Genomic DNA, 13,294 nt, shown 5'->3' on the forward strand with positions numbered 1-13,294 from the left:
TGAATCCCAGCTTGTACGATCTGTGTGACCTTGGACAAATCACTTTGTCTCTTTGGGCCTCAATTTCTCAATCTGTAAAATGAAAATTCTCTTTGGCCTATGATATTCTGGCACCTTGCTACTTGTGTGACTATAGACACGTCACTTTACCACTCTAGGACTCAGTTTCTTCATCCTTTTTGTTGGAATCCTCATCCTTGCATATTCCAGTGGGTTGTTGTAAGGAATGGATGTATTGTTCAGCTGTTTTTTTAGTTGTCTCCAACTCTTCATAACCCCTTTTGGGATTTTCTTTGCAAAGATACTGGAGTGGTTTGCTATTTCTTTCTCCAGCTCCTTTTACAGTTGGGGAAACTGAGGTCAACAAGATTAAGTGACTTGCCCAGGGTCATACATAGGTCAGATTTGAACCCAGGAAGATGAGTCTTCCTGACTTCAGGACTGGCGCTCTATTCACTGTGCCCCCTAGCAGGACACTATGCTATAAAAATACTTTGAAGACTATATTTCAAGAAAAGAACAAAAAAAGCTATTCCAAATACAAGATGGATTAATATCGACAGATGTGAATTTATCTGTTACTCGAATTCTTCAGAGACTTGCCTAGAGAACTGAGTTTCCAGAGTCTGCAGCTTGTAAATCAACAGTGCTTATAGACACACAGCACTGTTTTTACTTCTGTGTGTCTAATAGAAATGAAACCTTCACTAATGTCCAGCTCTAAATCTATGTTCCCATGGTCTTTAATAAAATTTATTTTATTTGAGGTGTAGACAAATGTGGCATTTGCCATCCAGTTGTTTTAATTGTGTCTGGTTTTTTGTGACCCCGCTTGGGGATTTCTTGGCAAAGATACTGGAGTGGTTTGTTATATCCTTCTCCAGCTCTTTTTATAAGTAAGGAAACTGAGGCAAACAGGATTAACTGGCTTGCCTAGGGTCACATAGCTAGTAACTGTCTGAGGCCAGATTTGAACTCAGGCCTTCCTGACTTCAGGCCTGGTGCTCGATCCACTGTGCCACCTAGCTGCCCCACAAATGTGGCATCCTTTATCTGAATTCCAGTTCAGCCTACTATATGCAGTACATTGGGATGTGAGGATAATAATTAATAATAATAATAGCTAGCATTTATATAGCGCTTCAAGGCTTACAGAGTGCTTTACAAATATCCTTTCAGGTAAGGTAAGGACAATGGTACCATTCCTGCTCTCAGTGAGTTTAAAATTTATTAGGAGGCGGGGGAGCAAATATGTATGCAAATAAATAAAATAAAAGCACAGGAGAGGTTAAACTGAGAAGTTTGAAATCAAAGGAGTTATGGTTAGCAATGGATGGGACATAATGGGGAAGAGAAGGAAAATCAAGGTATGCTTCATGGAGGAGGAGGTTTTTGAACAGGGTCTTTAAGGAAGGGAAGGCTGTTAACAGGCAGAGGGAAGGAGAGAGTTCATTCAAGGGCTGGGGAGCTGGGAGGAACAACCTGAGTGCAGAGGCAGGGGAATAGACCCATAATGCCATGGAAAGCATACTGGATGGAATCAGAGCACCTGAATCAAATCTTGGTTACGTTGTTTACTACAAATGACCTTGGATGAGTCACTTCACCTTCATGGGTCTCAGTTTCCTTATCTGTAAAATGAGGGGGTTGGACTAAATGACCTCTAAGGTCTCTTTTGGCTTTAAATCCTGTGGGGCATACTAGGTACTTAATGCTTATTGACTGACCCCATGATAGATAAAAGCCTATGATTGGATGAGTCAAATTGGCTGTAGTTTCGTGTTTGTGAAGGGAGGGGGTTCAGGATCATTGAATGTTAGTGATAGAAGCAACTTTAGAGCTCATTCTCTTATTTTACAGCTGAGGAAACTGAGGTCTAGAGAAGGCAAATGACTTGTGTAAGGTCATACAACTGGTATGAGATAAGGTTGTTTTTAAATAGGTTCTGGGCAGTTGAAATGAAAAAAAACAGGCAGATATTGGAGGAGGCTTTTCCCCACTTCAGAGTCTTTTGTGGACCCTCTGTTCTAGAACTTCCAGATGTACCTGGAACATAAGCACTGGGGCTGTGAAGAGACAGGGAGAAGAGAAGACTTTTCCCCTTTCCAGATCTTCTAAAGTTGTAATTCTTAGCTTTCTAATGGTTTCCTTGTTCCCCACCCTCTGGCCCCTTTGGGGAAAATCAGAAAGATTCAAAGCAATTACAAGGGCACAGTCTGGGTGGACTAGGCTGTTCTAGAGAGAAAGTCTGGGTGTGTCTCCCCTACGGCAAACAGCAGCAACCTGGGAAGCCAAGAATTGCAACAGGTTCCCCCTGACATCTGGTGATGGATCAGTCCTGGACAGTATAAAAGGGAACTTCCTCCACTGGAGTTCTATATCGCTCCTTCTCTTCTGGGATTCCTCTCCAGGCTCTTTCTGGTAAGTCCCTATTTCTCCCTTTAGGTGCTAGATTCCATGCTCCAGTCTGTCCTGTTCTGACTATAGGTCTGGCAAACAGAGAAGAAGAGATGAGGAAACCCAGCTCTGCCACTCACTTACTACCATTAGCTGCCCCTCACTTGGCACAAACCTGAGTGAGGAGATGCCCTAGATTAGAGCCCTACGCTATCTCTCTTGGATGTAAGTATGTAGGGTGCCTGGTTGGGAAGTGATTCTTAGTACCCTCATGCTCAGCCATCAGCCACTTTTCAGATCATATCCTACCTAGACCTAACGTCTACTTTGGTTTTGTTTGTAGCTGAGGTCTGAGGACCTGGGAAGATAAGCAGAGAGCTCCTTTAGCCATCCAGGTGTTAAGGTGAATAGAGTGTGGGACTTAAGAGTGAAGAAAACCTGAGCTGGGATCCTGCCTCAGACACTTATTAGCCATGTGAACTTAGACAAGTCACTTAATCAGCCTCAGTTTTCTCTTCTGTAAAATGGGGGTAATCATGACCCCTACCTCACAGAGTTGCTGCTGGTTTTAAATAAGTTAACAAATAGAGTGTTTTGCAAACCTTACAGAGCTATGTAAAGTCTTAGCTATCATTATTCTCATCTCACCCTCATCACTAAGTGCCAAAGAGGCCAGGGTTCAAACATTTAGAGTGGAAAGGACCTTAGGGTCATCTAATCCAAATTAATTATTTTCTAGATAAGGAAACTGAGGCTCAGAAAAGTTAATTGACTTAGCCAAGGTCACACTCTTAGTGTTAGAGTTGAGATTTGAACTCAGGTCCTTTGATTCCAAATCTAGTGTTCTTTCCATCACAACTGCCCTAGTCAAACCACTTCAGGGGTATTGTGTTCAGTTCTGGGGTCCTCATTTCAGGAAGGGCATCGGTCAGCTGGTCAGCCCTAAGAGAGGGGTGAAAGCTCTCAATGAAGCCTTCAAAAGATCACTTGAAATGACTGGGGTAGGAGGGTGGTGTTTAGCCTGGAGCAGTGAAGATTAAGGCAGAGATCTTATTGGGAGGAGTAATTAAACTTGTTCTATTTCGCTCCATAATGCATACCTAGGAGTATCGTGTGGAAGGCACAGAGAGAGATTTACTTAGGCTCATGTCAAGACAAACTTTTTAACAATTTGAATTATACAGAAGTGGCATGGTTTGCTGCAAGAGGTAGTGAGTTTGCTCTCATTGGAGGTCTTTTAAATAAGGTCTAGGTGACCTATTTTTGAGTTATGTTGTAGAGGGCATTGTGGATTGCCCCTGAAGGCCCTTCCAGCTCTGACATTCTATGATAGTGTGTAGATGGAAGGCTGTGCTGGTGTGGATAATCCAATGCATGGGAGAATTGAAAGATAAACTACATTCTTAGTCCTTCCATGAAAAATAAATCAGTCTAGTTTCTCATGGTTTTCAACCTGGAGGAGAATGATGACTTATTCCTCTTTTAGAGAAATTGTAATTTCAGTTTTTGGGCCATGCAGTGTTTCATGTATGCCTGCAGCATGCTAATTAGGTGTCAAATGGTGATCCGCAGGTCCCTAGACCTGAAGGGTCTCTTTACTTACGTGCCTAGGTGGGTAAATGTGCTAACAACGGGATTCCCAGCACATTTTAAATGGCCATTATTGATAGTAGTAATGATAAAATATTGTAACTGCTTTGATTATGAGGGCTCACCTACCAAGGAGATTCCTGACTAGTTCTGGGACTTTGACTTCTTCCTGATATCAGGCCTGTGGGAAATCCTGAAAGGTCCGATCACTGAGACTCAGTCAGACTCCTGGTTCTCCCTGGGTGCTGGTCCCACCTGAAACCCCATACCTAAGATGCTTCCAGTCACTTGAAGCCTCCAGGGCCTTAGCTCTGACCCCTAGGGCAGGGGTTATCTTCACTAAATGTGAGTAGGAGGGCATAAGACCTGACCCAGGGTCACAGATTATTGATTTGGAGCTAGAAGGGACTCTAGAGAACCTTTTGTCTGTTCCCTTCATTCTACAGATGAGGAAACTGAGGCCCAGAGAAGTTAAGGACTTTGCCCAAGGTAACTCACATAGTAAGGAACAAAGCTCGGATTTGAACTCATGACTTTTGACTTCAAATCCAGGGCTCTTTCCATTGGACCATCCTTGGTGGTAAGGAGGAGAGGACAGGAAAGAAACTGGAGGTGATTCTTGGTGTAAGTGCTAGGGTCTTTTTACCTTGAATCCTGAGTTCACTATCCTCTGATTTCCAGACTCTTCCCAGTTGCCCAATATCATAGATAATGATAACACTCTACAGGTTTGATCCCCAGGGTTATCCTACTCTGTGCTCTGCCCAAAAGTTACTTTCTAGGCTTCTGGATGGCAGTGTGACTATTTTGAAGATCTCTTTCCCTTCAATTCCTTTCAGACAAAATTCAACCCTTTATACCTTCTCCAACTCCCCCAAAACCCTCTTCTCCATAGCTCCTCATCCCATCTCCCATGAACCTTTCCACAAACTCCCACAACTCCTCTCCCTCCCATGGATTCCCATCCAACAGCCCCTCTTCTACCTCTCATTGTTATTATTGTTCAGTCATATTCAATTCTTTGAGACCCCATTTGGGGTTTTCTTGGCAAACTTTTTCCTTCTTTAGCTCATTTTATGGATGAGGAAACTGAGGCCAGCAGGGTTAAGTGACTTGCCCAGGGTCACACAGCTAGTAATTGTCTGAGGCCAGATTTGGACTCAGGAAGATGAGTTCCCCTGACTCCAGGCACAGCATTCTATCCACTGAGCCACCTAGCTTCTCTCCTCTACCTCTCATAGCTCACTTATTCTCTCACTCTTATCCCATAGATCCTCATCCTCCTTCCTACAGATCCTTAGCTCCCTCACCTCTCCTATAACCCTCCACAATCTTCACCAGAGACTCCATATTCTTTCTTCCCAGCAATCTTTCACCTCAACTCTCTCCCTCCCTCTTGCCTCATAATTCCACTCAGAGTTAGGTGACTGAGGATGCAGAGGGCATATTTGGAGTGAAGCTTTAGAGAAGTCATTGAACCTCTCTTTTCTACCTGGGTCTTCTCATCTGTAAAATGAAAGGGTTGGACTAGATGAGTAGATACTTTGCTTCCACCATGCCCAAAGGGCTATAAAACTGTGCATACCCTTTGACCCAAAAATACCACTTCTAGGTCTGTATCCTAAAGAGATCATAAAAACGGGAAAAGGACCCATATGTACAAAAATATTTTAGTAGCTCTTTTTGTGGTGGCAAAGAACTGGAAATCGAGGGGGTGCCCATCAATTGGGGAATGGCTGAACAAGTTGTGGTATATGAATGTAGTGGAATACTATTGTGCAATAAGAAATGATGAGCAGGCAGACTTCAGGAAGAACTTGGAAAGACTTACATGAACTGATGCTGAGTGAAGTGAGCAGAACCTCAGGAGAACATTGTACACAGTAACAGCCACATTGGGTGATGACTAACTTTAATAGATTTAGCTCTTCTCAGCAATTCAAGGATCTAACATAGCTCCAAAAGACTCAAGATGGAAAATGCTATCCACATCCAAAGAAAGAACTTTGGAGAATGAATGAAGATGGAAGCATACTATTTGCTCTCTTTTTGTTGTTTTGTTTCTTCTTTCTTGTGGTTCCTCCCATCAGTTCTAATTCTTCTTTACAACATGACTAATGTGAAAATAAAAAAAAAAGCTTTATTTTTTTTCCATTAACAAAATCTATTTTCTCTCATCTCCCCCATACCACTGTATAATAAAAGAGATAACCTTTGAAACAAACAAAAAAATGTTGCTTCCAGCTCTAAATCTTATGAACTCTTAGTGCTTTCTCTTCCAGAAAATGAGCCCCATGGTCTCTTTTTCTTTTAGATTTGTTTCCAAACCAAAGATGGTTGCTACCAAGTTAGAAAATGCCATTAATGAAGTGATGGACACTTTTCACAAGCACAGCAAAAAGTCAAAGGACTGGGACCAACTGAATCTCCAGGAGATGACTGAGATCATTAAGGAAGACTATCCTACTTTCCTTTCAGCCTGTGTAAGTGGGGGCCATTAATTAAGGAGACAATGGTGGTTGAGTCTTCTCCAAGTCACATTCTCTTCTCATGTGGGGAATCTGGAGCAAGGACATTTTAGGTCCTGATTATTATTATTATTTTACATATATGGCCCATGGAAACCCAATTGGAGATAAATACCCTCATTCCCTCTGGAGGTCAATGGCTAAGTCTGGGAAAGGAGTTCTCAGAAGAGACCATCCTCAAGTAGCTCTAAAAAAACCACGTCTGTCTTTAAATCTACATATCTTAAGAGGAAAAAAATCACACCTGTCTATTAGTGCAGTGGATAGAGTGCTGGGCCTGAAGTCAAGAAGACTCATTTTCGTGAGTTCAAATCTGGCCTCAGATACTCATTAGCTGTGTGACCTTGGGTAAATCATTTAATCCTGTTTGCCTCTGTTTCCTCATCTGTAAAATGAACTGGAGAAGGAAATGGCAAACCACTCCAGTATCTTCACCAAGAAAATCCCAAATGGGGTCACAAAGAGTCAGACATGACTGAAAACAACTGAACAAAATTATTTTTCAGTTATACAACTCCTCAAACCCCATAAAATATCACAAATATCTTAGATTTTTCTTGCAGTTTTTTTTACGAAAATGCTATGAGGAAGACAGTCCAAATATTATTATATATATTTTAGTGATAAAGAACCTTTAGTGTAGAGAGAGGTTAACTGATTTGCCCAGAGTCACACTAGATTAATGTCCAGTGTCCAACCCAAAAGTGTCAGTGCCTGGACTCAAATCCAGCTGTTGACTCCAAGATTGGATTTCTGTCCCTTCCACCAGGACACCACCCATGCAGACGTTGTATGCCCCTGCTGAATATTCCTTTAGGGGAACCCAGAAAAGCATCCAGCCCAGCTACCAGAAGCAATTAGACACCTAATTAACAGAGATGATTTACTTATGCTAAGCAGTCAAAGTCAAGTTCCTCTGATTCTCGAATTCCTCTTTTCAGAGACTTCAGTAGCCAGAAGGGCTTTGACCATTCTTAATCTTCACCCTGCTTAGATATCTGAGTGCTCCATGTGAAGAAAAAAAAAAGGCATGAAAAGTCCCTTTTGCTGAAAACATCTCCTCCCATTCTCCTGATATTGGGGTCTGCTAATCATTCTTTTGAGTTCAGAATATCTGTCTGCTAAAAGTCCTTGTTAAAATGTACAAATTAGCACATGTAGCCTTAAACACTGATATGACCACAAACTGGTTTATAAGATTAACAGAGAGTCTGGTTCTAAGGGAAGGGGAGAGAAGACAGGTCAGTTTTGGAAAGTTTCTCAATTTGTGGAATTGAGAAAGGGCTGGGGGCATGAGGTATGGAGAGGAGGTAGTCCTCAGCTGAGCTTCACCTAGTTTGGCATCTTCTTTCTCTAGGGCTCGAACAATCCAGATGGTTTCATAAGAGACCTTTTTGACAAATCTAAGGGTGAAAATGGAGAAGTCAGCTTTAACAATTATATGAAAATCGTGGGCAAAATGGCAATCATCTACCATAAGCGGAGCCATGGTGATATGACCTGTGATGACCGAAGATGAACACCACTGAATCATGTTGATGAGATCCATGGATAGAAGGGATGAATCTGACCCATCCTAGCACAGAGATGAAGTTGAACCAATAAAACATCTCCTTTACCTTATATTATGGCTCTTGTATTTTTTCCCCTTCCTTTTGACTTATGACTTTATTTTTACAGGATAGTCAACTTTCAATTCTTAGTCATCCGATTGGTAGACTAGATTTCAACTAAGTGCTGTCTCATTGATGTGAATTCTCCCTTCACTCCTAAAAATCCACAGTCCATACACCCTTTCTCTTCCTGGAATGATTCTTGCTCATCTCTTCCCATGAGACCACAACAGAGCTGCTAGCCAACCTGACAAATACACGAATGTGCAACTCAGTTGGGACATTGGTTCATAGGTGCTGTCCTATAGGCCAAAATCTAGTCAAAAGTTTTGAATGAACTCAGAACTACATGCCTGAATTAGACACTAGGAGGTGCTTTACTCAGGTTTCTTTCTACTACCTTTCAACATGCTGTAATATCTCCTTTGACCACTGGAGGGCACTCAATCTAGTTAGTGCCTGAGAAGCTCCTCCCACAATGGCCTTCATTTTAAGTCTGACCCAGAAGCTGACTGACTCCTTGCATCTGAACCCTAATCTAGGGGATGAAATGAAATATTGAATTATTGAAATCAGTGCAGTTGTTTGGCTTCACCTTCACTCACTGAAATAGTTCAGTTTCTCAGATCTTTTCCCTCGGAACCCATAATGGGATGGAATTCAGAATGGAACACAACCAATTTATTTTACAACACATAGAAGGAAAAGAAAAGGAGCAAAAATCTCCTTCACTTATGTGCAGATCATCACGAGGCACTCCACACTGTTCTTTACTCTTGAATCCCTTGTCTCTTTGTCCAATTACTGCTCGTGTTTTTCAAAGCCCAACCTTGGCTTACTCCTACCATGATGCTGAATGGAACTGGAGGAAGCCAGGCAATGGAGCTGACTGAGTCTACTACAAATTTATGTTTCTACCCTCAAATGAGCCCTCACTACAGGAAGTCAATCATTTTATTTCTCCCTGGTTGATTTTATATCACATTCCTTATGGAAGCTGTTCCAAATCTTCTCTTTTCTCCTCAAACATCCCATACCTTACCCTCTCTCTACTTTTTCATCTCATACTTTATTTAGAAAATGGATATTATTTATTATAATCTCCATCTTCTCTTTTCATCTAAAAATCCTTCTTTTCCCACACTTGCTTCTTTTCTTCTATTCCATCATAATAAGGTGGCCCTTCTTCTTGTCAATGTCAACTCCTTTACATGTGTCTTTGATCCCATCTCCTCCGATAATCTCCAGTAGATTGCACCTCAAGCAGTGTCCCTCTCATTCTAATCATCAGTTTCTTCCTATCTGCTGGTTCTTTCTTTGTTGCTTACAAACAGGACTAAATCTCCCCCATCCTTAAAACAAAACAAAACTCCCTTCATTAGGCTGTCCTGGGCTCTGAAGTTATTGTCCTGTATCTCTCTTTTCTTTTTTGGTGTAATATCCTATTACAGTAATTAACTCATCTTAAACTTGGGGTGGGGGGTGAAAGGGCCAATACATGTGCCTGGTACATTGTGAGTATTTAATTAGTGTTTGTTGATTGATTGATTTCATTCCCCCTTTCCCTTTCTGGATCTTTTGTGTGGTTGGGGCATTTCACAACTAGTCACTCCCAAGGTTAGTAAAAAGGGAACAAATTGTGGTATCTTGCCTCGTCTGTAGCTTATCAGTCTGGTTATGGATTGGATTTATTAGTGGTTTGTGGTCCTTGCAGAATTTGGGTAGACACGATCTTTGGCTGCCTCAGTTGATTGTTGTTGCTCCCGCTACAGTCTGGCTACGGTCCCCCTGGAAGTTCAAATCAGGCCAAGATGGCATAAATACAGATAGCATCCCTTTTATCCTCTAGTATGGTTCCTTGGCACTGTTAACAGGATTTTACTGAGCCAGTCTCTAACCTGAGAATGATGAAACAGCAGGCCAGAGACAAAGTGCCAGTAATCAGGTAGTCCTTTAATTAATGAGTTTCATTATGAGGAACAGATGTGCAAATCAGGAATTCTCCTGATCAGAATTCCACCTTGCTGAAGTGAAGACAGACATCAATCACAATGGAAGGGAGGGGAGGAAGGTAGATTGCAGACAATTATTCCCAGGACCAGAATGATTTCCCACAACCAGCCCACAAATCCTGCAGTACTAAGGTACGAGTGTCCTCAATTTCTGTGTGGAACAGCATTATTCAAGTCTTCAGGGGTCGTTCCTTGGTGGGTCACAAGACTAGAGTTCTGTGACAGGAACAGGTTCTATCGTCTGTGATTCTCTTCACTTCAGGTGCACAGGCACAAGGATGCCAGTGATTGTGAGCATTGTCAAAGTTTGATTGATCATTTTAAGCTGCATTGTGAGCTCTGGCTCACAACCCGGAAAAGACAATTCTTAAAAATCTGATCTATTAGTATATTCATTACACATACATCGATTCTTATGAAAATCATAATTCTACAGCACAGAGGGATCAGGATGATCCCAGAGGGGGCAATTTCATTCCAGTAACATGATCTCAAAATTTGCTGTGGCAAGCCCCCTTCTTTCTACCTAGGCTCTTAGGGTCTTTGTACAGACAACAACGCAAGACAGAACTCTCCCGGGGGTACATAAGATCATAGATCTAGACCTCGAGGAAAGCTCAGAGCCTCCCCCCTCCCATTTTGCAGATAAGGAAACTGAAAACAGGTGGTCAAGTGATTTGTCCAAGGTCACACAGGTCGTATCAGCAGCAATATTTGAACTTAGGTCTCTTGATTTCAGGACCTCTCTTCTGCTATATCATGCATCCTTCTACTAGCTGAGCATCGAGTACTTAGTTTAAAGTTAACAAATCACTTCGCTCACAAGTCTATGAGGCAGGTAATGTAAACATTGTTTTCATGTTCTTATTTCACAGATGAGGTCAATGTCTCGTAGAGGTAGTCACACATAGGAGGCAGAACCATTGGACCTAGGCTCAAATCACACCTCTAAAGTTAGCATCGGTATGACCTTGTGCAAGCTGCTGAACCTTACTGGGCCTCAGTTTCCTACATTGCAAAATGAGGCATTGGATGAGATATCCTCTCGGGTTCTTTCTGACTCTGGCTCTGGCTCTTTGGAAAGATCTTCCTTTTATCTCTAGAGTTCCTGGTGGGGGCCGTCTCCAGCCATCCTGATCTATATCTGGCCATTGGACTCAGATGGCTCTGGAGAAGAAAGTGAGGCTGGCGACTTTGTACAGCCCTCCCTCGCTGAAGTCCGATTCATTTGCGAGTCATGGCGTCACCTTCCTGATGTCATGGTCCTCTTTGAGAATGAAGGACCACCACCACCACTACCACCACCACCAACAAGGAAACCTGCAAAACATCACTGTCCCATGTCAGAGATGAGACTCTTTCCTGATATTCAGGTCACAGGTCCAGGGTGGAGAGGAATAGTCACTAGTGTGGATCTGAGCAGGATACTGAGCAAGGAAAGGGTTCCAGAAGCAAAGCATAGCTATATAGTTCTGAGCCCAGAAACAAAGCAGGGGACTCCGTTCTAGCTTCTAGCTCAGCATGGAAACCTGTGGTAGAATAACCAGGATAGGAGTCCCAGATCAAAGCATAGCCTGCAGTTCAATGGCTCGGATCCTGCTGAATCTCTCAGATGGCTACATAGTGGCTGAGTCCAGCAGCTGTCTAGTGAGACTCCCAACCAGGGACAAGCTGACAGACCCAAATGAGTCAGCTAGGTGGTACAGCAGATACAGTCCTGGGCCTGAAGTTAGGAAGATGTGAGTTCAAATCTGGCCTCAGACACTGGCTGTGCAACCCTTGGCAAGTCACTTAGCCTCTGTTTAGCTCAGTTTCCTCAACTGTAAAATAGGGCCAATGGTAGCACCTACATCACAGGGTTGTTGTGGGGATCAAATGAGATCATATTTGTAAAAAGTGCTTAGCACAGGGCCTGAAACATAGCAGGCTCTATATAAATTCTATTTCCTTTCCTTTTTATCTCCCCTCCACCAAAACCTGCTGGGTCAGGAACTTACAAAGCTTAAACCAGGAGGGTTTAAGTGAACAGGCCTCACCCTAGATCTCACCACTTTGGGAGGACTGAGAGTTTGCAAAGCTGTGAAGACAGCAGAAGGACGCAACAAGACAGAGATTCAGGTCTGACATCCTCCCCAGAAGTATGCAGAGCCCCGCACTCACATAAAATCCAAAGTCAAGAAATAGTCTGGAAGAATGAGTGAACAGAACAAACCAAAAAAAAGAACCTGACCATAATGAGCTCCTCTGGGAACAGAGAAACTCAAGACACAAACATAGAAAATAAATGACTCCAAATCATCTATAAGCGCATTCAACAAAACACAAATTCAACAGGAATTCATAGAAGAGTTAAAGCAAGAGCTTTTACAAAAAGGAGCTGAAAAATTATTTTAAAAACCAGTTGAGAGTGGTAGAAGAAAACGTGGGAGAAGAAACAAGAATTAAGGAAGAAAAATATCAAAAGAGAATTAATAGCTTGGAAAAAGAGAGAAAATAATTCCTTGAAAATCAAAATCAGTCAAATGGAAGATAAATAAACTAAGCAAACTATAATGTGTCCTTTTGGGTCTTATGAAACTTATGAAAATTAATGGGGAAATTAATAATAATAATGATGATGATAATGATATTAGATAGTATTTACATAGTATTTTAAGTTAGCAAAGCACTTTACATATGTTGTCAATTCATCCTTACAACAACCTTGCGGAGATGGTGCTATTATTATCTCCATTCTTACAGATGAGGAAACTGAGGCACAGGGAGACAAGTCACAAAGGGACTTGTTAAGGTTAAGTGACTTGCCCAGGGTCATACACAGCCAATAAGTGTCTGACACAGGATTCAGACTCAGGTTTTCCTGACTCTAAATCCTACATTCTAATCCACTGCAACAGCTAGGGAGTTTAAAGTCAGGGTGAAGAGCAGCATATGAGCTGAATGTATAATTGATTCATGAAATTATATGCAAATCAGTCTTTACATTTGAAAACTTACGCTCATCCTAGAAGAACCTGGGAAGCTGTTTGCTACAGCTAGGACAACTCCCTAAGGATCCTACTAGACAGCTTTCTCTTTCTACCTCTAGGGATAGGATTAAATCCTTCCTCATGGAAGGACCCATGAGGCTCCATCCTCATGGCTACATGTAGGA

The 13,294-nt window shown here is 42.1% G+C and overlaps 1 protein-coding gene across 1 annotated transcript; it reads left to right on the forward strand.

Moving 5' to 3' along the window:
- Positions 1-2,315: 2,315 nt before the first annotated feature.
- LOC114049556 (protein S100-A7-like) lies at positions 2,316-8,138 on the forward strand. The gene is made up of 3 exons (XM_027870802.1): positions 2,316-2,421; positions 6,302-6,470; positions 7,873-8,138. Exons 2-3 carry the CDS (start codon positions 6,321-6,323, stop codon positions 8,032-8,034), a joined length of 312 nt encoding a protein of 103 aa, XP_027726603.1. The 5' UTR covers positions 2,316-2,421; positions 6,302-6,320; the 3' UTR covers positions 8,035-8,138.
- Positions 8,139-13,294: the final 5,156 nt, after the last annotated feature.

The sequence above is a fragment of the Vombatus ursinus genome, unplaced genomic scaffold (genome assembly GCF_900497805.2).
Source record: "Vombatus ursinus unplaced genomic scaffold, bare-nosed wombat genome assembly UNPS02014798.1, whole genome shotgun sequence".
Classification (NCBI taxonomy): domain Eukaryota; kingdom Metazoa; phylum Chordata; class Mammalia; order Diprotodontia; family Vombatidae; genus Vombatus; species Vombatus ursinus.

Excerpts from the sequence above, each read along its gene's own strand:
- LOC114049556 (XM_027870802.1), top strand. The coding sequence starts at position 6,321 with ATGGTTGCTACCAAGTTAGAAAATGCCATTAATGAAGTGATGGACACT. Across the intron at positions 6,471-7,872 it reads CTACTTTCCTTTCAGCCTGT|GGCTCGAACAATCCAGATGG; the intron begins GTAAGTGGGGGC and ends TTCTTTCTCTAG.